Source organism: Sceloporus undulatus, chromosome 6 (genome assembly GCF_019175285.1).
Source record: "Sceloporus undulatus isolate JIND9_A2432 ecotype Alabama chromosome 6, SceUnd_v1.1, whole genome shotgun sequence".
Taxonomy (NCBI): Eukaryota; Metazoa; Chordata; class Lepidosauria; order Squamata; family Phrynosomatidae; genus Sceloporus; species Sceloporus undulatus.
Genome location: NC_056527.1, coordinates 167,954,750 through 167,976,842, shown reverse-complemented (window position 1 = coordinate 167,976,842; position 22,093 = coordinate 167,954,750). Strand labels below are relative to the sequence as shown.

General features: G+C 40.5%; 1 protein-coding gene across 6 annotated transcripts in view; it reads left to right on the top strand.

Annotated features, from left to right (window-relative positions):
• The window catches only part of DENND4A (DENN domain containing 4A), a 45,274-nt gene that overhangs the window by 1,478 nt on the left and 21,703 nt on the right, over positions 1-22,093 (top strand). Inside the window, exons 2-12 of one of the 6 annotated variants that reach the window (XM_042474936.1) lie at positions 701-810; positions 8,927-9,257; positions 9,573-9,822; positions 11,858-11,927; positions 13,320-13,489; positions 13,773-14,014; positions 15,008-15,074; positions 15,366-15,424; positions 16,419-16,563; positions 18,329-18,504; positions 21,393-21,493. In XM_042474936.1, the coding sequence (XP_042330870.1) occupies positions 8,950-9,257; positions 9,573-9,822; positions 11,858-11,927; positions 13,320-13,489; positions 13,773-14,014; positions 15,008-15,074; positions 15,366-15,424; positions 16,419-16,563; positions 18,329-18,504; positions 21,393-21,493 (1,588 nt within the window). In that variant the 5' untranslated portion in view covers positions 701-810; positions 8,927-8,949. Of the gene's footprint in view, positions 1-403; positions 811-7,323; positions 7,884-8,926; positions 9,258-9,572; positions 9,823-11,857; positions 11,928-13,319; positions 13,490-13,772; positions 14,015-15,007; positions 15,075-15,365; positions 15,425-16,418; positions 16,564-18,328; positions 18,505-21,392; positions 21,494-22,093 lie in introns of those variants that run through there. The other 5 variants (XM_042474942.1, XM_042474939.1, XM_042474940.1 and 2 more) reach the window with 5 other exon arrangements.

Here is a 22,093-nt window from a genome sequence, read left to right as displayed (position 1 = left end):
ATCTGCTACCTACCTATCTATCTACCTACTTCTGTCTATCTACTCATCTACCTACCCATCCATCCATCCATCCATCCACTATCTACATACCTACCTCTATCTATCTACCCATCTACCTACCTACCTACCTACTTACTTGCCTATCTCTATCAATGTATCTATCCATCCACTACCTACCTACCTATCTCTCTTTCTCTATCAATCCATCTACCTCTATCTATCTATCTATCTATCTATCTATCCATCCATCTACCTACCTACTTACCTCTCTCTCTCTCTCTCTCTCTCTCTCTGTATGCTTTTGAAACCAGCATATGCTTTTATCAGGCAATCATGTTGAAAACATTAGACAGCAGAGAGATGACTTGATCTTAAAGTTGTGTTTGCATATTGTATTAAGAGATAATGGGAGGGAAGGGATTGTGGAATTAGCTACCTGGCATGTCTAATTCACCTGCAAACACACACACACACACATATATATATATATTCAGAATTTGGGGGAAGCTGTCTTTCACACATTAATGCTGCTGATCCACGAATGTCCAAAAATGTTATGTTTACCTTCTCTCTGTTCTCCTCCTCACCTTTTAGCAAATATATAAATAAAAGCAAATGCTGATATCTAGGTTGAGGAGCCCCTTGCAGAATTACACCAATTTATCTCTTGTATGTGAAAGGATTTTCCCTTTTGTCATAGACCAGAAATAACTCTCGTGTGCATGCCAGCATGGACTCCAATTTGCTGTGTGTAACAGATGTCAGAGCAAGGAATTTCAGCACCAGGATGGGATGAGGAAGATCACAGAGGTTAGCTTGGCTCGGTTAAGCTTCCCAAGAAATAAATAAATGCCTACCTCCGTGTCTTAGGTGCAGGCCTTTACTTTTTCCCAAGTGCAGGAGCATCACCAGCCCTACTGTTAGGTAGAGTGAGGCAGCCGCCTCAGGCAAGAGAACTGGGGTATGTTGTTGTTGCTGCTGCTGCTGTTGTGTGTTTCAAGCCATTTCTGAGACACAGAGAGACACTAAGGCAAACCTTTCATGGGAAGATTAGCTGGCAAGATTTTCTTGGCAAGATTTGTTCAGAAGGGGTAATTCTGGGCTACCTTATAAGGCAAACTCTGTCTGTCTGTCTGTCTGTCTGTCTGTCTGTCTTAGATAGATAGGTAGGTAGGTAGGTAGGTAGGTAGGTAGATAGATAGATAGATAGATAGATAGATAGATAGACAGCACCCTGTATAAACAGTCCAACTCTAGCTAGCTAGCTAGCTAGCTGAAACATCTAAAACATCTGGAGGACCAAAGTTTGGGAACCACTGCATTAGAGGAAGAAGGCAGCAAGAGTGATGACGGAGGTGAGGCTGGTTATGTTGGAAAGGGATGGAAAAGGAAGAGTTGGATTTGGGAGTGGATGCAAGGGGGGGGGGGGGGTGAAGGCTAAAGACTGAGCATCATTTGCTGCTTGAAATGTTGTCACTGAGCGTAAATATTGTGGGAATGGCCAATATTTGGTCTGCACTGTTCCTGCTTATTGGGGTGAGTGGAAGGAGTAACTCATTTTAGGATGCTCACCCTTTTATTCCTGGGAAATACTGCCAAGGCAGTGATTATTTAAAGGAGTGATTCCCGAATTCTGGTGTTTTGGATTTTAGCTCCAGAGGCCTCAGCCGTTTTGGGTTCTGGGAGCTGGAGTCCACAACACTTGGAGGTCCACCACTGATAAAATACTGGAGTATTTGTGGGGCTTCCAGGGAGATACCTGCTAAGATTTGCCATGGCTTTCATAGCCGGCTTCCTATGAAAAGCATGGGTGGATGGATAGACAGACATTTAATTGTCATTCTTTTTCTCTTTGCCATGGGTGATGGTGGGATGTGTGTGATTTTATGTGTCTTCAATATCTGTAAGGAGGGGATTATGCTGCCATCTAAATGTAGATGCCTGGGATTTGTCTTATTTTAGGAAGTGTGGTGATATGATTTCTCCCTCCTCCCATTTCTAATGGAGAAGGGAACTTTCCATTAGGATCTAGAGAGAGAAAGTGTTCGATCGAAGACTAAACTTTTAAACTAATGTCAGTTATGGATTAGGTGGCGAAAGTAACCTTCACCTGATTGTTCAGTTGCTCTTTGTAATCAGGAACTATGTTAAACATCTTAGATGAAAATTGGATAGGATTCTGGAATTTGGCAGTATCATGGAGTTGTGTTTACATATAAGTAGTTTAAAGTTTTCAGTCCCTTTTTCTTTTCCCTTTCTGCAAAAAATAAATGTATATGTAGCAGGGTTGGCATTGAGCTGATAGGAGGAGAAAGCAAGGCAGGGATTGCCTACAACTAGAAATCATTTGTAGACATTGATTTTTGAGTAGCATTGCACTGACCCTGTAATGTTACAAACATGAAGAAGAGCTGGGTATATGTCCAGGATGCCTGCAAATCTATGGTTGATCATAAACCTCAGGAAAGCTACAGCCAGGATGGATTGATGCTATGCGTAAGGACATAATTCCTGACTGACGCAACACATTTTGATGCTCATTGTGGAAAATTCAAACAACACTAGCATTTTTACTATGGTCATAATACTGTACACTGAAAAGTTCTCCTGGCCCTTTAAAAGGAGCTGTGGAAGGGTCTAATAGAATAATAATAATTATTATTATTATAATGGAAGAAGAAGGAGTGGTAAAGTGTGTCCCGTATGTTGGGTCTCTCCATTTCTAATGGCCTTAAGAGTATCCATAATGTTCCAGTTACAACACTTTCTTCCCTCTGGGGAGGACTGCTTGTGCCTTACCTACTCCTCCTTCCTCACCATGAATTTCCTGTGGTTACATAGAACAGATCGCCTCAGTGACGAAATGGGTGTGCCATTACATTTAATTGTCCTAGACTCAGGACAAGAGACCATGGTCAGGACAGAATATGGAGAAACGGAATGGTTTCCAGTTGGCAAAGGAGTCAGACAAGGCTGCATTTCATCGCTCTTGTCTATTTAACTTGTACCCTGAACATACATATATAACTCAGGATTAGACTCAGAGGAAGGAGGTGTGAAAAGTGGAGGAAGGAACACCAATGAGTAAAGCTATGCAGATGACACCATACTACTAGCCGAAAATAGCAAAGACATGGAGCGGTTACCGAAGAAAGTCAAGGAATGAAGTGCAAAGGCAGGTTTACCGTTGACCTTTAAGAAAACGAAAATACTGACTACAGATTATTTATATAACTAAAGCAGACGATGAAGGCATTGACAAGGTCTTCTATACCTTGTCTCAGTCATTAACTAGAATGGATACTGCAGTAAAGAAACTGGAAGAAGACTAGGACTTGGAAGGGAAGCTACGAAGGAACTAGACAAGATCCTGAAACGTAAAGATATATCATTGAATACTAAAATGAGGGTTGTCCATGCCATTGTATTTCCAATTGTAGATAAAGCTGGTAGGAAGAACTGTGGTGCTGGATAAGAGTTGGATGGATGTCTGTGAATACCATGGACTGCTAAAATGACAAATAAATAGGACCTAGAGTAAATCACGCCTGAACTTTCCCTAGAAGCCAAGATGATGAAACTGAGATTGTCGTACTTTGGCCCAGTGTGAGAAGACATGACTCCCTAGAAAAGGCAATAATGTTTAGTGATTCAGGAGGAAAAGAAGGTCCCATTCCAGATGGATGGACTCAGCCAAGGAGACTTGGAAGTCTCTCATTCATAGGGTCACCATAAGTTGAGGTCCGCTTGATGGCCGTTGACGACAACAAAATAATAACTCCAAAAGTCAGTGGGGCAGTTATTAATAACACTTAACGGCTTGTTAATTAGGTTGGTGGCTTTGAGCCCTTGTTAATCTGATGTTCTATTTAAAGAATGCACAAGTGTGTCTCTGAACCACTCCACACTCAGACCGTGCGCTGATACGCAATTTAGAAACCGGCTTTGTATTTAGCTCTTGAAATTGAATGTTTCAAGTAAGCTGATTAGTGGAGTGATGTTCTGGACAGCTTTCCAGTTCGTGTTTGCATTTCTCCCTGAACTTTTTGTCAGACGGTACTTAGAATCTTTCACTTTCCAAATAATTAAATGCAGAACTGTCTATAAGTATATAAGCTCTGGGGGAAATTGATTTAAATAACGGACAAGCAAAGTCCAAAACACTGTAGAAATAATTGGTCTTGAGTCTGCTTTAACTGCCCTGCCTCAACGCTAGGGAATTCTGGGAACTGTAGTTTTGTGAGAGATTCAGTCTTCTCTGTCAGAGAGCTCTGGTGCCACAATAAACTACAGTTCCCAGGATTCGTTAGCACTTAGCCAGGTCAGTTAAAGCTGTCCCAAGATGGATTATTTGGGCAGTGTGTTTTGTACCCAAGTTACCTTTAAGTTGTAATAGTATATTTTAAAACAATATGGAGAGTCAGAATGCAGTTGATAAACTGAATCAATTATGTGAATTGCTTCTATTATTCCTCTAAAGTAGATGGAAGTCCTGGAATTGACTCTCCAAGTGCAAATTTACTTGTGCTCCAACATACTTCTCGTTTCTGTGTTTTATGTTTTTTAGTTATCGAATGTGTTCTTGTCATTGAAGTCTTACTCTATTGTTGTATACTGTTTAGATCTGTTTTACGATAAGCAGCCTAAAATGCGTTATAAAAACAAAAGTTTAGGTATGAAGGGAATAGCTGTTGCCAGAATGGAAGGGCTTTGGAGGGAGTGGATTGGTAACTGTGGCTTTAGCTTAACCACCTGGCATTGCTTTTTCAAAGGGACTTTCTAGCAAAGCTGGTTGCAGACGAGGTTTCTTTGAAACTTCTGTAATGTTTGGCGTAACCAGGATTATTCATAGGAAATACAGTAAGACAACTATTCTGTTAAACTATATGCAATGGCAGCAAGATTTAACTGTCTTGTAGCCTCTTGTACTGTCCATCTACAATGTGTGTTTAATAACAAGTCCCAATAATTTTGACAGATCTGACTTGTAAATAAGAATGGACTGCTCCAGGATAACTAAAGCCTTTGTGGCACAAAAGAACACTACAGTCTTGTAAAAAAAGAGTTGGAAAGGGTCTTCCAAGTCCAATCCACCTCTCAGTGCAAGATCTCTAGCTAAAGCATCCCCAGCAGCCTATATCTTTGAATTCTACTGGATCTGTCAAAATTCCTGGAGATTTCCAGTGACCTTAATGGGACATGGATTTCTCCCATATTTGTGGTTAGGTTAAACGCTTGCTTTTTCAAAATGGGAAAGCTAAAATGGATTGCACAATGCAATAAAAATAAAAATGAGGGGTGGCATTGATGTAATCCTTATTTTAAATACTTTGCTGCAGTTTCCTAAAAGTGAAATCTGAAGCTCTTAAGCAATTCTGGTGTGTCAGAGGCAGGAGGCTTAAGAAGTACAATCTTCACTGTATTCTGGAACTCCAGGCCTTGCATTTGGAAACGGCACTTTTCAAGATGCTCTGATACTCCATAGGGAGCTGTGTAAAAATAGAATTAGGCAAAATGACAGTTTTGCAAAATGAAACTCTTTTATACTCACTGGAAGTTGAATTCGTTTTAAGACAGTCTGAGAGACAGCCAGGTTGTTTTCAAAGGGGGGACCTAATTATCTTCTGTTTACAGACTCTGAGGTTCTTTGAAATGCTGCCCTGTCTCATCTTTGTGAATTAACCGTTTTGGAGAAGGATTAGCTTGTTTTACAGAGAGGGGATGGAGAGGACTTCGCTGCTTGGCTCAGGCATGAGTCATCTCTGTTTTCTTTTCTCCGTTCTGCCAGAGCGCCTGGTTGGCTTTAGACAAACTGACAGCCTCCATCCATGGGAATGGGAGACCTCTTTTCAGCAGGGTCATTCTATTTTGGAAAGGTCTGAAATCTTGCATAATCCATTTCTGTTTTGTTTTTTAAACCACCTTTCCCTTTCTATACATTTTAAGCGGATATCAACTTGTAGGATTTTGGATGATGCAGAGGGATGGTTCTGGTGGTTCTTAGGTACAATCGTGTCTGCCTTCTGCCTGCCTCTGTATTGCTTAGATGATAGCAATACCTGTCGTCTACTCAGTCCTATCAGTATCTCAGCATGGATTGATATGATGTGTGCTGCTGTGATGTTGATGGGCCAGATCTCTTCTTTGGTTGGGTTTTTGCTTCCCTTTGGATTTTCCTGTAGTGACCGTCAAGAGAACGGTGAGCCGTCTGCCATATCTACACTACAGTATGCATTAATTAAAATACTAATTCCTCTCCTTGGGGAAACTTGGTAGCTTGGTGAGCTAAGGATCTATAACAAATAATTTTCAACCCCAACATTAGGAAAAACAATAGTCATGCCTCAGTGGGGCTTAAACAAGGTAAGCTTCCAGTAGTCAGGGGGAAAGATGCCTGGTTGCAGTATGAAGCCTCATCCCCAAAATTGGAAACCCCATTAAAAGTGTCTCTTCCTATATGTTACATTGATATCTAGAAAACTGAGATTAGCAGGTTGCTGGGTTAGGCTTTTGTTGCTGCTGTATGCCTTCAGATTGTTTCTCACTTGTGGGTGAACCTAAAGTGAAGCTGTCATGGGGTTTTCTTGGCAAGATTTGTCCAGAGGTGGTTTGCCATTGCCTTCCCTTGAGGCTGAGAGCATGTGACTTTGCCCAGGGTCACCAAGTGAGTTTCATGACAGAGTCAGGAATCAAACCCTGGTCTCCAAAGGTATGGTCCAACACTCAAACCACCGCCTCACCATCAGCTGCTACAGCTTTTCTATCCTTGCACAGAATGTGTATCAAAGTGATCAGTGCTGTTTGTTAATATGTTTACTCTGTTATTAGTAGTGCAGAGGGTGGTGTTTTTCCCCTGCTTAAAATATTCATTAGTTGCTTGCTACAAGCAGAATATGTCTTCTCAGCTGCGGCGATGATCAACAGCAGAGGAAAATGCTATGACAGAGCAAAAGAGGATGCTCTTCTTTGTGGTTTGTGACGTTTGGGAAGTCCAAAAAGGGAAGGAGAGAGGAGGACAGGATGGATATGAGAGGCTCTTTCATGTTGCTCAACAGATTGAATAATGGAATGCTCTTTAGTGGGGTTTTTTAAATGAGTAGCATTCTCTTTAGTATCAGAAATTACACACGCTTCTTTCACTGCGTATTTTGTGGGGTGTGTGTGCCATTCAAAAGGGTGGGACCTGTAGGCCCTTCTCCTGGTTTCCATCCTTTCCCAAACTTTAGTCCTCTAGATGTTTTGGACTTCAGTTCCCAGAATTCTTGGGTGACTTGGCCAGAATTACTCTTAGCCAAGCTGGCTGAGACTTCTGGGAGCTGAGGTCCAAAATATCTGGAGGAATAAAGTTTGGAAAGGATGGAAATAAAAACAACAGCGTATGTAAGGGAAGCTGTAAAATGACCTAGCATATAGAAAACAAAAACTTGAGCCTGAAAGATTCTCAGATCCAGTCTTGGCCATGAAATGAGTTGACAAACTGGGAATGGAAGTCTCTTTCTGTTTCTAAATTTTCTTTCTGGGTTGTTCTGAGGATAAAGGATGAGAGGAATGAACAATGAACTATGTTTGTTACCCTGAAATCTTTGAAGGAGGATCAGGTTGAAAATGGAATGAATCATTGGGTTGGGTCAAAATCTGAGGTTGATCCAGATTTAGAAATACTGAAAGTATAGATATCTTAAGAGCCATTTATTTCAGTGGGTGAGTCTAACCTGAACATGACTAAGTCTGGATTCATCCCTTTACGTTGGATAAAAGCTAAAGCTGCAAAGTGAATTTAGACTCCGAAATACAATAGGAATGCGGTTAATTGTGAATATAACTATTGCCATCATCTCCAATCCTCAGTGTAAATTGGCTGAAAAAATCTTCAAGATATTCAGGTAACATGATCTCTTATTTAGTAGATTTTAAACCATACTGACAATGCACTGACCATCATGCATTTAAAATGAAGGAAAACTGAAACCAATCCCCACTGCAGTCAAAAAGGCAACAGACTCCAGTGTTTATTTTCCTGAAGGTGGCTGGCATTTGGCCTTAAGGCAAGAGAGAGAATAGTCCAGCTGGTACAGAAAGACGTGGCTGGCATTATCTGCCTCCATACCTCCTTTTCCTGCCTTGGATTCCTGAACACAGGGCTGTTAATGTTAGGCGATCCTGTTGCGGGAGAGGAAACTGCCTGCCTAACCCAGTTCTTTCTCTGCCAGGTTATTCACAACATCCTTTTAACCACTGAAATCATGACTTGTGCCTCTCTGCATTCTATACTCTGATGTTTTCGCAGGGCATGCCTTTATTTTTGTCAGCATCCTTTCATCAATTTCTCCAAAGAAGTAAAAACCAGGGGGGCGGGTGGAGAAAGGAAGGGCTAGTGGTGGGCAAGTGACTAAGCTCCATTGCATCGCTTAAGCTGTGAGGAGCAGATGCTTATATAATGCACCGCAGCTTTAGAAAAGTGCCTGTGTCTCATTGCCTTGGCACAAGCTGTCTGTGATTGTTGAGGTTTTTAGTTGAATTAACATTTCACATGCAGTAGGGATGCTCCAAAAGAGTTTGGTGCTGTTGGTTTTTGAAACAGGCGAGTAGTGGCATTTATTATAAAAGCCTTTCCTCCTCTTGGCAAGTGAGCCTCATATCCATGCAGACGCATCAAGAGCAACAAGCTGCTCACCAGCTAGTGCATTTGTGTTTGTATTTCTGAAGCTGCAAGTTAGGTATGTAAGTGAATAGTGGCATCCCTGAATGTTTTTCTTCCAATATGGAGGGAGAGAAAAGTATGTTTTACATAGAACAGGCCACAGAAAGCTGTTGCAGAAATACATAGTGCTTTTATTGTGTATTCCTGATTGTTTTTATTTTATTTTGAGAGAGGCTCCTGTGCATTCAAGTTTCCCGTATCTCACTGTTCTTTATTCCTTGCCAGCTAGAACGTATCTGTGATGGAAAATGGAAGACAGAGGAGCTCGTGTCGCTGACTACTTTGTTGTGGCAGGACTGACGGATATTTCCAAACCACTAGAGGAGGAAATCCATTTCAATGATGCTTGTCACAAACTTGCGAAGCCAAAAGAGCCAATCACAGATGTAGCGGTCATAATTAAATCTCTGGGAGAAGACGTCCCGCATGGCTACAAATGCATCGATGTAACTCCATCGGGATTGTCAGCGGATCTCAACAATGGCAGCCTTGTGGGACCACAGATATACTTGTGCTACAGGAGAGGAAGGGACAAACCTCCACTTACTGATCTGGGGTGAGTCATTTTTATTAACAGTGTTGTTGGACTTTAATGATTAAAATGGGGCTTGTCATGAGTAGAGCTGCTCATCTCTTTACATTTCAAAAATGCTAGCCTATTGGCTGTTGCTAGAGCCCAACATAAGGAAGTACTTAGTGGATCAGGGATGAAACCTGGAGGATCTGGTCAACACAGAAGTAGATCCAAGGCATAATAAGAAGAGTTTTAGGTGGAGCTTGAGAATATTTATATGTCAGAACCCCAATATTGTTTATTATCTTTTAGTTTCTGAATACTGACTTTGTGTTTTGGGGTTTGTCTTCTGTCTAGGGTTTTATACGATGGGAAAGAGAGATTAAAGCAGGGCTGTGAAATTATTCAAGCAACTTCATATGGCCGCCCTGCAAATATCAGCGGTGGCACCTCATCGCAAAAAGTATACATCACATACCGAAGAGCCTCGGAGAACATGACACAGAATACTTTGGCTGTCACAGATATATGCATCATTGTACCAAGTAAGGGAGAAACCCCGCCCCATACGTTCTGCAAGGTTGACAGGAATCTGAACAATAGTATGGTAAGCTTACTTCTGGATTTGTACAATATAGTGTTTAGCCATTTCATAACGTGGGTAACAGATTTATAATAGACATGTTTATTTCTCATTAATGTAACCCTCCTGAAAAGCCCAGAAGGCCCATGTAAGGCCCTTGTACCTCATGCCTCAGCATTAGTGTGTTTATTGTCACCATTAACAACCAGTATTCTGTTGCAAGTTTCTTCTTGTGGTCCTCTCTTCTCTACCTATAGACAATGGAATAAATATAGTTAAAGAATCTTCTCAGGAGGTTATTTGTAAAGCCCTAATGTAAGAGCATAAAAACATAACTATTGTTTTACTGGATTAGATGAAGAGCCCATTTAGTTAAGCAGCCATATGCTGCCACAAAATGATATTAACTGCTCTCGTCATTTGTCCCAACCATCTGGTAAAAAGATGTGTACTGCTTTAGCTCCAATTGCTATCTTTAGCTATACCTGGCTTGTTGTCATGAGCGTTCAAGTTGACAAATAGGGTTTTCTTGGCAAGATTTCAGAGGAGGTGTGCCATTGCCCTTCTCTGAGGCTGAGCATGGCTTTGTCCAAGGCCACCCAGGGATTTCCTGGGCTGAGTGGCAATTGAAACACTGGTCTCCTAGAGTCCTAGCACAACATTTAAACCACTAGACTACATTGGTTTCCAGTATACCTGGCACACATTGTGGAAACGTTGATTGTTCACATACTCTAGAAGCTGGCCCTCCTAGATGTTCACTGCTTTAACAACATGAATAAGAATATCAAACTAGTTGCCAGGAGTTTATTGCATCCCAGTATTTTACTGTAAACAAAGAACTGTAAAAGACAGGAATGTCCTATATGAAGAGCCAGTTGCTTAGTTTTGTGTTTGTTATGTGCTTTCAACTTGACTCCAGCCTTTGGTGACGCTATCATGGGCTTTTCTTGGCCAGACGTGTTCAGAGCAGGTTTTTCATTGCCCACCTAAAAGGTTAAAAGAGTGTTTTAGGCTGTATATTGAAATTCCAAGCTGGACATAATAGAGTGGGTTTCTGACCATAATATGGGTTAAGTAGAAAGTATTCGTCCAATTCACTGTGGTATGAGAGGCTGCTGTCTTGTATGATGGGAAAGAGAGATTAAAACAGAATTGTATGTCTGTCTCCCGTAATTTTGGCTTTTGTGGAATCATATTATTGTCAAGTTGCTTGGAATTTTGTTTAAAAAAAGACTTTCCCACAGGGCTTAACAAGCCCTTACATGTGTTGAAATGAAGAGTTTCCTCCATCTGACTGGCCTGTTGGGCTGTTTCTGAATGATAAAATGTGGCTGAGGTCATTCCCTAGATGAACAGAACAGGGAGAGAGAGAGAGAGAGAGTCATCATGTAGTTTTTGTAGGGCAGCTCTGGTGACTAGTGAAAACAAGTCCAACTTTGAATGGTTTGCCAAAATGTGCTTTTTAAATAGATAAAAATAACCCTCAGCTACACGCATATCTAAAACGTATAGCTTAGTGACTCATAGTTCCCCATTTTACAAAGGTGCCTGTTGAACATGCCTATTCAAACGATGCAATTCATTTTTGCTGAATTTTGTTTCAGCTTGTGTTGCAAGCCTCTCTTTGGTCCTTTAACTGGATAAAGTCAGTGTATAAACATTTTTTAACAAAGTGTTTGAAATCTCTGTTTACTTCATCAACTTGCCGCCAACATAAAGAAGTCGGTACTGTTCAGAAATTATGAAATTGTATGACATTTATGCTAAAAGGAGTCACAGAGTGAAAAAAATTACAGGTTAAGAGATTCAAGCATGGTTATAAAAGGCTTAAACATCAGCATGAATCAAGCCCAGGAAAATGAGCTATTGCCTTATGAGTCAGGTTCTTTGAGTTGACACATGAGCGCTTCCATTATTTGTTACAAGTTGTATATTAATTTTTTAAGGGCAGAATTTGACCTTATTGGCTTGCTTACCTTTCTTCATTGTGACATTGGACTCTTTGTCTCTGCATTATCTATCAAATCAATTCGTCTTTTCCTCCCTTGCTTTTCAGTGGGGCTCAGCAGTATATTTGTGTTACAAGAAGTCCGTGGCAAAAACAAACACCATATCATACAAAGCAGGTAAGTCATTGTTCCAAAAAACGTTTATTGGTCACACATAACAGAAGAAAAAACTGAACACTTCATTTTCATATTTATGGATCAGTTATTTTTTGGAATTGTGTCTATGTCATGTCATGTGTTTAAGACTTAAATATGAGTTTCGTAATGTCAAAAAGACTAAAAATGTTATGGCATTCAGGAAAAAAAATCGAATTATTATCACCAGGATCAAAAAAATTACAGACTCAATACTGTATTCCCAAGTGGATTTTCAGTTGCTTCCAGCCAACAACAAACCAGTTTTGAAACAAGGGCAAATTCGGTGCTGAGTCTGTTTATTATATTCCTCTAATAAAATAATTTATATAAGGGAAACCATCTTACTGTGCCATTGTATGTAATGGGACTTGAGCATCTACAGATTTTGGTATCAACGGGGGATCCTGGGACCAAACCCTAGCAGACATAAAGGGCGCAATGTACAAAATAACTCATGTAATTGGGATACTTGAGAGACACACCAGTACAATTTGCCAAGTAGAGAAGCACGTATTTCCCTTTGGAGCTTGCCTGGGCATGCCTGGTTGAAATGGATGCAACATTACTTATTACCCTAATAAACAGGCAGAGGAAAATGTCAAGTTACTGTGTCTGATTTTGTTACTGGGAAAACTGGATTGCATTGATTGAAAGAACTAGGAAACCAGTAAAAAGCAGTAATGCTATCTATAACAGAACCAGAATGATAGAAGGAATAGAGTATTAGCTTTTGCTCAGAGGAGGTCTGGGGCAGAATTGCTGCTTAAGCATGTGGAGTGGCCTCAGGCAAAGTGCTGTCTGTCATCTTCCCAGGATGCTTGGGAAGGTGCAGTGATATCACTACATATGCTGAGATAAGGAGTGGCCATTGCTTCAAGGGGTGAAGACTCATTTTGCCCATAGAGTGGGTTGCACTAGTCCATTATTGGCTGAAAACTATTAATAGATGATAACTGTTTATGTGCCAAAGGGAAAAGTGTCCCTTTTCCTTTCCTTGCTCCTAAAACTGCTGTATTTTGCAAGAAAGGAGGATTCTAACACATCTCCCCGGCCCTAATAGCTTCTGGCTCTGGAGTAGTATAAGTTATTTGGGGCTCAAGCAGCCACTCTTCTCTTTTGCTTTTCTTCCATCCTCCTCCCATCTTAGTTAGAATCATAGAGTTGGGAACATAGGTTTATTAGATATAATATTTGTCATTTTTCTTTAATTTTATGATAATGAAACTTAGCTTTGAGACAACAAGGATAGGATTTCATTGGTTAAACATGCAAACAGAGAAATTAAAATAATAAATGGCAGCACCCTAAATGTTTCTAATGTGCATAATCGAATTCATGTCTTTAAGTAACATGAGAAATTGCTTTCTCTAGGTCTAATATGTAGATACCCAGAAGATGACTACGATTCATTTCCCTTGCCAGAATCAGTACCTCTCTTTTGCCTCCCAATGGGGGCAACAATTGAATGTTGGCCATCAAATAGTAAATATCCCCTCCCAGTATTTTCTACATTTGTACTCACTGGAGCATCTGCTGAAAAGGTATGCATCACTGTCTATAATTTTCAAGTGTAACTTGTTCATTTCATTTTTCTGAGTTTGTTCATGCATGGATACCCTTCTTGTAATGACAGTATAGCTGTCATAAACTGATGCAATAATCCAGGTTTTTGTTTGATCTTCACTTGAGTAGTTACTTCTGAGCAGTGAAGAGTTTGTTCATAATATTCATTTCAAGAAGTGCAGTGTATTTAAATAAAACCATATGCAAAATGAATATCTTTTGGAGTTTCTTGCCTTGAGTATAGTGCATTATCATTTACAGGTCTATGGTGCTGCTATTCAGTTCTATGAAACATATTCAGAGGAAAAGCTCACAGAAAAGCAGAAGTCACAGCTAGGTCTCATGGATACTGTGGATGGGAAATCTGCTTGTTCCAAATCAGTCCAGACTAATAAATGCATCTGCCTTCTTTCTCACTGGCCATTCTTTGATGCTTTCAAGAAATTTCTTACCTTTCTGTATCGTTACTCCATATCTGGTCCACATGTCCTGCCTATTGAAAAGTAAGTCCAATGGAAAATTTTTGCATTTCACATTGAGTATTGTAGTAAGTGTAACATTGTTGAGTGAAGGGTTCATAACTGAAAGTGCCTTCCATCCAACCTCTTTCCACATCTCAACTAAAGTGCTTTCCATCAGTCAATATCTGGGTTTCCTTCCTTTTGTCATTGTTTGAATTAGATATCACGCCATCAGGGGCTAAGTAAGCTTAACCTTGGATTAGTTTAGATGTTTTGCCAAACCATTACTTGGCAGTATGGGAAAAAGCTTATCTAAATAAAGAGGCATCTATATTATGTCTCCCTGCATCCTCTTGTATTCTACAGTTTTCACTCTGATTTGCAGCAAAATATAGTTTTATCTTGGCAACTACAGTTTGCATTTGCCTTCCATCCAAGACTGCTAATCAGAGACTCATTCCAGGCCAGTGCATGTAGTGCCAAACTCTGCCTTGTCATTGTGTTTCAACTATTCCTATGTTTAGGTTTGATGTATGAACTACATTTCTCATTTGTTATTTAAAACCAGAAACTGTAACCTGCACTGAGGTCACAAGATGTGTTTTTTCCTAACTAAATGCAAGTCCTGTGTCTCACTTTGAGGCTGGCTGCAACCAGAGGCCCAGTTTTTGTGCAAGCAAGCATGGGTGGCTGGTTTTGTAATGAGGACAGATTGGGGGGAAGATCCAGAAGGGCCAGAAGTAGTTGGTGTGGTTGAACATAAGCTGGCAGGTTTCAGAACAAGTGTAGAAGGATCAGAAACAGGATGGACAACTGCTATGAGGCTGGGCTCATCTACATATATTTAAAAACTGTAAAATAGGGTACGAGAGCTGGTGAAACAGGTGGCAAAGTTATAGAGACTGGGTACTAATGTTATGAGACTACTTTTTACTGCTGGCTTACACGGAGGTATCCTATAATGTCTGACTTGGTAAACTTAGCCTATATTCAAAGGCTGCTGTAAGTTGAAATACGTCATTTCCTCTTTTACAGGCATATTTCCCATTTTATGCACAAAGTTCCTTTTCCATCCCCACAGAGGCCAAGAATTCTAGTCCAAGTAAGTATAAATGAGCCTAGTGTCTGAGCGTGTGGACTGTAGAACATGTCTACTGCTTATAGGATTAGTAGTTAGTAGTTAGACCTGCATGACATGTCAGAACTTTTCTCCAGATAAATTTATGAATTGTTTCTATGAATTAATAGCTATTTCTTGGGTCTGGCTACAATCTTCATATCTACCGTAACTCTGTAGTTCCAGAGAGTGGTTTTTATTTTAACCCTCGGGCTTTTCTTCAGTTATGCGTTATCTAAAGTACAAAACATGATATAAATCTGTTTTTTTAAACAGTTATCACCTCATGACAGCCTGATTCTTAGTCAGCCCATATCATCTCCTCTGCCACTGAGGCAAGTATGTGTGTATATATGTGTGTGTTGTTATAGTCAAGAGATAGGAGAGGAACTGAGAAATCAGTGATGAAAGATTTGAAATAAGAGTTTCTTCATGATTTTTAAAGCACATCCAGATGTGGGTGGGGAACAAAACCTTTTTCACTATGTAGAGTGACTTGGGCTGTGTCCGCATGGGCCAAACAATACAACTTCTCGCTGTTCTCACAGCTGTCAGCCCAAATGACGCAGGGCCCAATCCCCAGTCCTGGTGTGAACTGTCCTGGCAATGTACGGTCAGTTCAGAACTGAGGCCACGTTATATCACTTTTAAAATGGATTTCAAAAACTCACCTTCTGTTCTGGATTGTCCTAGAAAATCCGGAACCCTCTGAAGTGACATTGGGTAGCTGTTTACAATGTGTCCTGCTGTGCTCCCTGAATGAGGTGCGATCAATGCTGACTACCTTGTTGTCGGCCTTAGTGTGAATGACTCATGCTGGCAGTGGTGGTGTGCACTGGTTGGCTTAGCAGGACATGCATATGAACAGATGCCCAATGCTACTCCAGAGTGCCCAAGTAATGGCAGGACTTTGGGCGCACCTTTGGGGCCAGAATATCCTGGGTTGCCCCCAGAGCGTTGTGGCCCATGTGGACCTTAATCCCACCCCAGATGCTCTCACACAAACCTCTTCAGAACAAATTTTTACAGAGAATGGAGGGTTGTGGGGAGAAGGGGCAGGAAAGAAACTCCACTGTGCCAGCACCATGTTGATATGTAATAGTTATTTAATAATCAACAGGGTGTAGTGTTCAGGATGTTGGACTTAAACCAGGGAAACCACAAGGCAAGTGCTGGGTGATCATGGGACAGTCACAATTCCTCAGCATAATCTCTTCTCAGAGAGTTCTTGTGAAGATGAAAGGACTCATTTGAAGGAAAGGTGGCATTAAGTTATAATAGGTAAATAGTATTGATTGCTGTTTTTCCCCCCTCTCCTTTAAATGCTAGCGGTGGCAAGTTTTCTGCTCTTCTGCAGAATCTTGGTCCTGAGAATGCTGTAACTCTGCTTGTATTTGCGGTGACCGAACACAAGATCCTTATCCATTCTTTGCGACCTTCTGTCCTTACCAGTGTAACAGAAGCACTTGTCTCAGTAAGCACCATTTGTTGTTGTCTTAAATATGCTATCCTTTAAAAACGTAGGGGGGGGGAACCCCATAATTAATTATTCCTAAAGTTCTAGGTACTAAAAAAATCTATTAGTAAAAGTCTCTTCTTTATTCAGGTGTAAAATGAGCTGGAATGGATTTGTTTACTTGATACTACGGTCAGGGTCTACTGCTGTATGAAAAATGGTTCTGTGAACCCAAGGGCTTTAAACTGTTTTGTTTGAACGCCAGCTGCATGTCATACTGAGGGAGAATTTCAAACACAGTTTGTGGTATCACATGAAGGTCAATTCATCAAAGAAATAAAGTCAAAAATTCCACTGAGCTAGCACAAGCCCCTTACATAAGCCTCAGAGTAACTCTTGGAGATGTGACTTCTATTTCACACAAGGGGTCATATGTTAAACATTCGGTTTGTTGTTTGGCTTTTACTTTCTGAGGATGTTTGTGCAGATGGGCTGCTGAGGATATTTGCCATCTTCACCTCTCTGTTCTGTCCTGAAACAATGCTTAGATACAATTCAATAATGCTTTGAATGACTGTCTATTTAGAGATTATGAGTTCTATTTTATATTGCCTAAAGATGTGAAAGATTTGCTTGGATGGGAGAGGTTGACCGCTTGCCCTTACATTGTGTCCATCCTGACTGCTGAGTAGGGGGAATTGGCTGGTCAAGTGATGAAGATGGAGTTTATAAATGCCTCCTTGAAAGAGGTCTGTGTTCCAGTTAGATAGTGGTAAAATTAGTTTCACTACTCTGAAACTAGATGAAACAGCCTTGGTCAGCTTCCACTACTCTTGATAATCATTGTCCAGTCTCTAAAGCCCCCCTTCCTCCCTTTTTTGGAGTACATTATTTGAGGGGACCACTCCAGATTTTCATGGATGAAATGGATCATCTGTATTCTTTTCAAACCCAATTTTGAGGCAGAGACAATCTTGGCTGCCTTGGTGGATGAGGAGCTGGTCAGGAAGAATGTCTGCTTATCAGTTTTGTTTGATCTTTCAAATGGCCTTTGGTGCCAACAGTTGTGGTAACCTTCTGGGTTGCTTGACCAATATGGAAACACGATGTCCTACTCGTTTCCAAGTGTTGGGAGTAGTACTTCTCAGCCCCTTGTTTTGTAGCATTTCCTTAGGGCTTTGTTTTGCTCCCTGTGCTTTTAAACATCTGTACGAAGCCACAGGAAAGGCCATCCAGTGTTTATGGGCTGGATATCACCATTATGCTGATAATACCTAGCTCCATCTCTGTCTCTGTTTCTAATGACAAAACGATTATTGAAATCTTGAACAATCATCTGGGTGTATTAAGAGAATGGACGTGGGTAAATAAACTAGTGTTCAGACCAGATGGAGGTCCTGTTGGTTAGTAGACACTTCAACTGGAGAGAGAAAGAGTGCATCCTCTTCTAAATAGGATTGAACTCCCCTGGAAGGTCTTCTGTACAAATTTCACTGAAATAAAGCGAAGAACTCCTGTACCGTTAGAACAGGATTTGAGTAGGAGAACTTCCCAGGTGACTGTGCCCTTGTCTGTTATCTAAGCAAAGCAGTCGACATGATGAAAGAAAGGAATGGCTATATTTCCCACAAGGTTCAATTTGTTCAGTAGTTGCACTGATGTGACTCAAACTGACAGCATGTGTTCATGCTGAAGATGGAGGAAATGGTCTGGGTTTGTTGGGTTGACTTGAAGCACATCTGTTTGTTTTTACACAATGCACGTATTTCTCCTCTTTTTAAAGATGATCTTTCCTTTCCACTGGCCGTGCCCATACATTCCTCTCTGCCCACTAGCCCTGGCAGATGTTTTAAGTGCTCCGTGTCCATTCATAGTAGGAATTGATTCAAGATACTTTGATCTCTACGACCCTCCGCCAGATGTTAGCTGCGTTGACCTAGATACAAACACCATTTCACAGTAAGCATCAAAACATTTCTCTGTACCATTTTGCAAAATTTTACTGGCAGGCATAGGAGTGAAATACTTTTCTTTAACCAGATTATGCTTCCACTGACATTTCACTTGCATCATTTGTTTCCTTAGCACTGAATGAGTCGCAGCAAATGTGTGAACTGATTCTACTGAAAAGCTTTGCAGTGGAGTCAATTAGCAGTTCATCTGTTTATCCAGATGATTCAGTAAAACAGGCCAGCACTGCTTATAGGGTGAGACTGAGGTCTAATCTGCATTGCAGAATTAATGCAGTTTGATTCCAGTTTAACTACCATGGCTCAATGATTGAACCATGGTAGTTAAACTGGTATCAAACTGCAGTCCTGGGATTTGCAGTTAGTTGTGGCACCCAAGCCTCTCTGACAGAGAAGGCTCAATGTCTCATGAAGCTACAAATCCCAGAATTCGATAGCATTGAGCCATGGCAGTTAAAGTGATGTCAAACCTCATTATTTCTGCAGTGCAGATTAGACCTGAGAAAACAGTAGTCGACTTCAAGCTGTGTATTGATTTCCAGACTCCTCAATTAGCTTACTCAGCCACTACACTATTCTAGTTACATCATGTTGCACAATCCAGGGATAAATATACATGTGTGTACTATTACCTTGCAGCATTCTGTGCAGAAGGAATTGTTTATTCATAGTTAACAAAGATGCATATTGTTTGCCTCAGCAATTTGCCTTTGCCAATACAGGAACACATTCATCTCCTAAGTAAATTATAGATAGTCTCCCACTAATCTTCTCAGTGTTGTGAAAAGCACACAGCTTTCCTCAAAAGAAGAGTTTAAACCCACGGGGATAGAAAGTGAGTTTTAAGATTACACAGCTTGAAAGAAGAAGTGAAATTGCTTCTCTGCAGTTCTTGGTGGTCTAGACTTCATAGTTAGTCTCCAGTTGTGGGGCAGAGACAGGGCTGGAGGAAACGTCTCTGTAAAATAAAAGAAACAGGCTTAACAGATCAGTTTCCATTCTGTTGCTAATTTTACTTCTCTCAACTTGTAATTTTGTCATACTGTAGAACCAAAGTTGAAAGCTTTTGAAGCTACCAAAGTTGGTAGTTTTTGAAAGAGCAACTTCTGTTTCTTATAGTCAAGGAAATGGAAAGAAGCTAGCGTTTCTGTATATTTGACGAGGGCACATTTATACTTCAAATTTATATCTGTTTTTTCCCAGTTTACAAGTGTCATGACTCTCTTAAGGCCGTGGTTGGTTCTAGTGTTTCATATCTTAAGTTTCACCGATCATTTGATCAAAGAACCACGGTAATGGAAACAAAAAGACACCTGTCTATCTGTAGTGGTATTGCTAAGAGTATGGGAGGAACAAACAAAAAAAGTGCACTATGGTTGTGTATAAATTTTTATGGCTTTTGTTGGCTACCAGTGACTTTAAAACATAGGCCTGTTACAGACAGGCCAAAATAAAGCTGCTTCGAGTCACTTTGGAGGTATGGTATTTCAATGATGCATGCGTCCTAAGAGTCCAAAAGCTGCACCAAAGCCACGCTCCGGTCCTAAGGACTGGAGTGCAGCTTTGGTGTGGCTTTTGGACTCTTAGGACTCATGCATCACTGAAATACCATACCTCCAAAGTGACTCGAAGCAGCTTTATTTTGGCCTGTCTGTAACAGGCCATAGAGACTATATAAGCAAAATTGTTAATGTATCATTGGGAAAATTTTATTTCTTTGTTTGCTGTAACTGAACAGCTTCTGTGAGCTGCTTTGGGTCCTCATCCAGGAGAAAGGAGGCACCTAAATGAATAATGTTTTTAAAAAATACTACAGTACACTGTTAGTATACATCCACCACTTTCAAACAACTGCCAGAAAGATTCCTGGAATTGTCATTGATGGAGGTTAAAGTGAAAGTCCTCATTCCTCCACCACCCTGCCAATTTCGGACGGATCTTAAAACCTTTCCTATTTAACACAGGCATTCCGACTAAATATCCTTGTGGGCCTCCCTCCTCTTCCGTGGCCCTTGAGGATGGGCTATCGGGGCCTTGCTATTGTTTTAGATTGTGTTTATTATTGATGTTTTATGTTTTTAATCTGTCTTTGTAGCACTTGTTGCATGTGTAAGCCGCCCGATCTTTCTTGGAAGGGCGGTATATAATAAATATTTTATAATTTATTATTAAGTGGGAATTCCTCAATTCCTCATTGAATATAGTTGCTCTGGGATAGGGAAAGATGGAACAGTTGGTCTGCGTGTTGATATTGTTGTTTTAACAGATGAACCACCGTGGCTTAAAATCCACTCAGATCATCTATCTAGCCTTGCATTTGATTCAGAATTGTTTTAGGTGTTTTGGTTTTTTAAAATGAGAAAAGTCAAACTTTTATTGTATAATATTAACTGCACCCCAGATAGCTGGAGCAAGTTTCTAGAGAGGAAAAGGAACAAACAGACCCTCTACTTGTCCCTATCCTCATTTGCAAGGTTGTTTGATACCTTCCAAAATGCCCACTTCTGAAGCTTCTGGAGTGGAAGTGTGGAAGCAAAGAGAACCAAAGAGATTTAAAAAATATTAATAGAAACAAAGAGCATGCCGAGTGCTTCTCACAGAGAGGGACAGAGGTGGAGCGGGAATCATTATTCATCCTTGCAAGGTTTCTGGCACAATAGTGTAGAACATAGGCATGAAAAATCAGAGAGGAGTGGAGAACACATCACAAGATAACATTTTTAGAAGGACAATTTAAAAAGCATATTAAAGCTATAAATAAGTTCTCTAGTGATAGCTGGTTGTGATTATGTAATCACTTTAGTTGTTTTTCTCTGTATTTAGCCAGATATTTCAAAAAGACCAATCCCTTCCATATTACTTGTTTTCTTATTCCAGACCTGGAGATAAAAGGAACATTGCGTGGAAGATCTTGCCAAAGAAACCTTGTAAAAACCTGATGAACACTTTAAATAACTTATACCAACAGCTAGCTGAATGTAAGTGGGGGAAAGTCCCAAACGGTGGAATATGCGTTGCTTCTAGGCCATGTTTTCAGATGTTTGTGCTGCTTATGAGGAGCAGTTGCTTCAGGGGATGTGATGAAAAAGCTAATTTCAGACTACAGGAGAAAAACATATGGTGTATCTTACTCTGTGCAGATGGTGTGGACAGTTATTTGGAGAAGGACATTGCTCAGTATAGCGAACGTGTTTGGCATACTAAAGGACCTATATTTCAACCACTGGCATCTCTAGGTAGATGCCCTAGAGATATCCTGAAACTCTGGAGATGCATGACAGTTGGTGCAGGCACTTTTGAGCTTAGATAGACTAAAGCTCTGATTTGGTATAAGGCAACTTCCTATGTTCCTGTTCCCTTTCTCTTTCTCTGTGAGAATGTGATAGGGAGGTTGAAAGACAGAGGTATAACACAGGAGAAATGTTATTTATAGCAGTTACATACTCCCTGCATATTTGCTGTTGGGCAGCATTTTTTCTTACATATGGACTAGCATAGTTTAAAGTTAAGGTGTTAAGAAATCAGCTTTATTTGTTTAATAGTGCCAGTGAGTTGAAGGGAAGATTTCCCAAAACAAG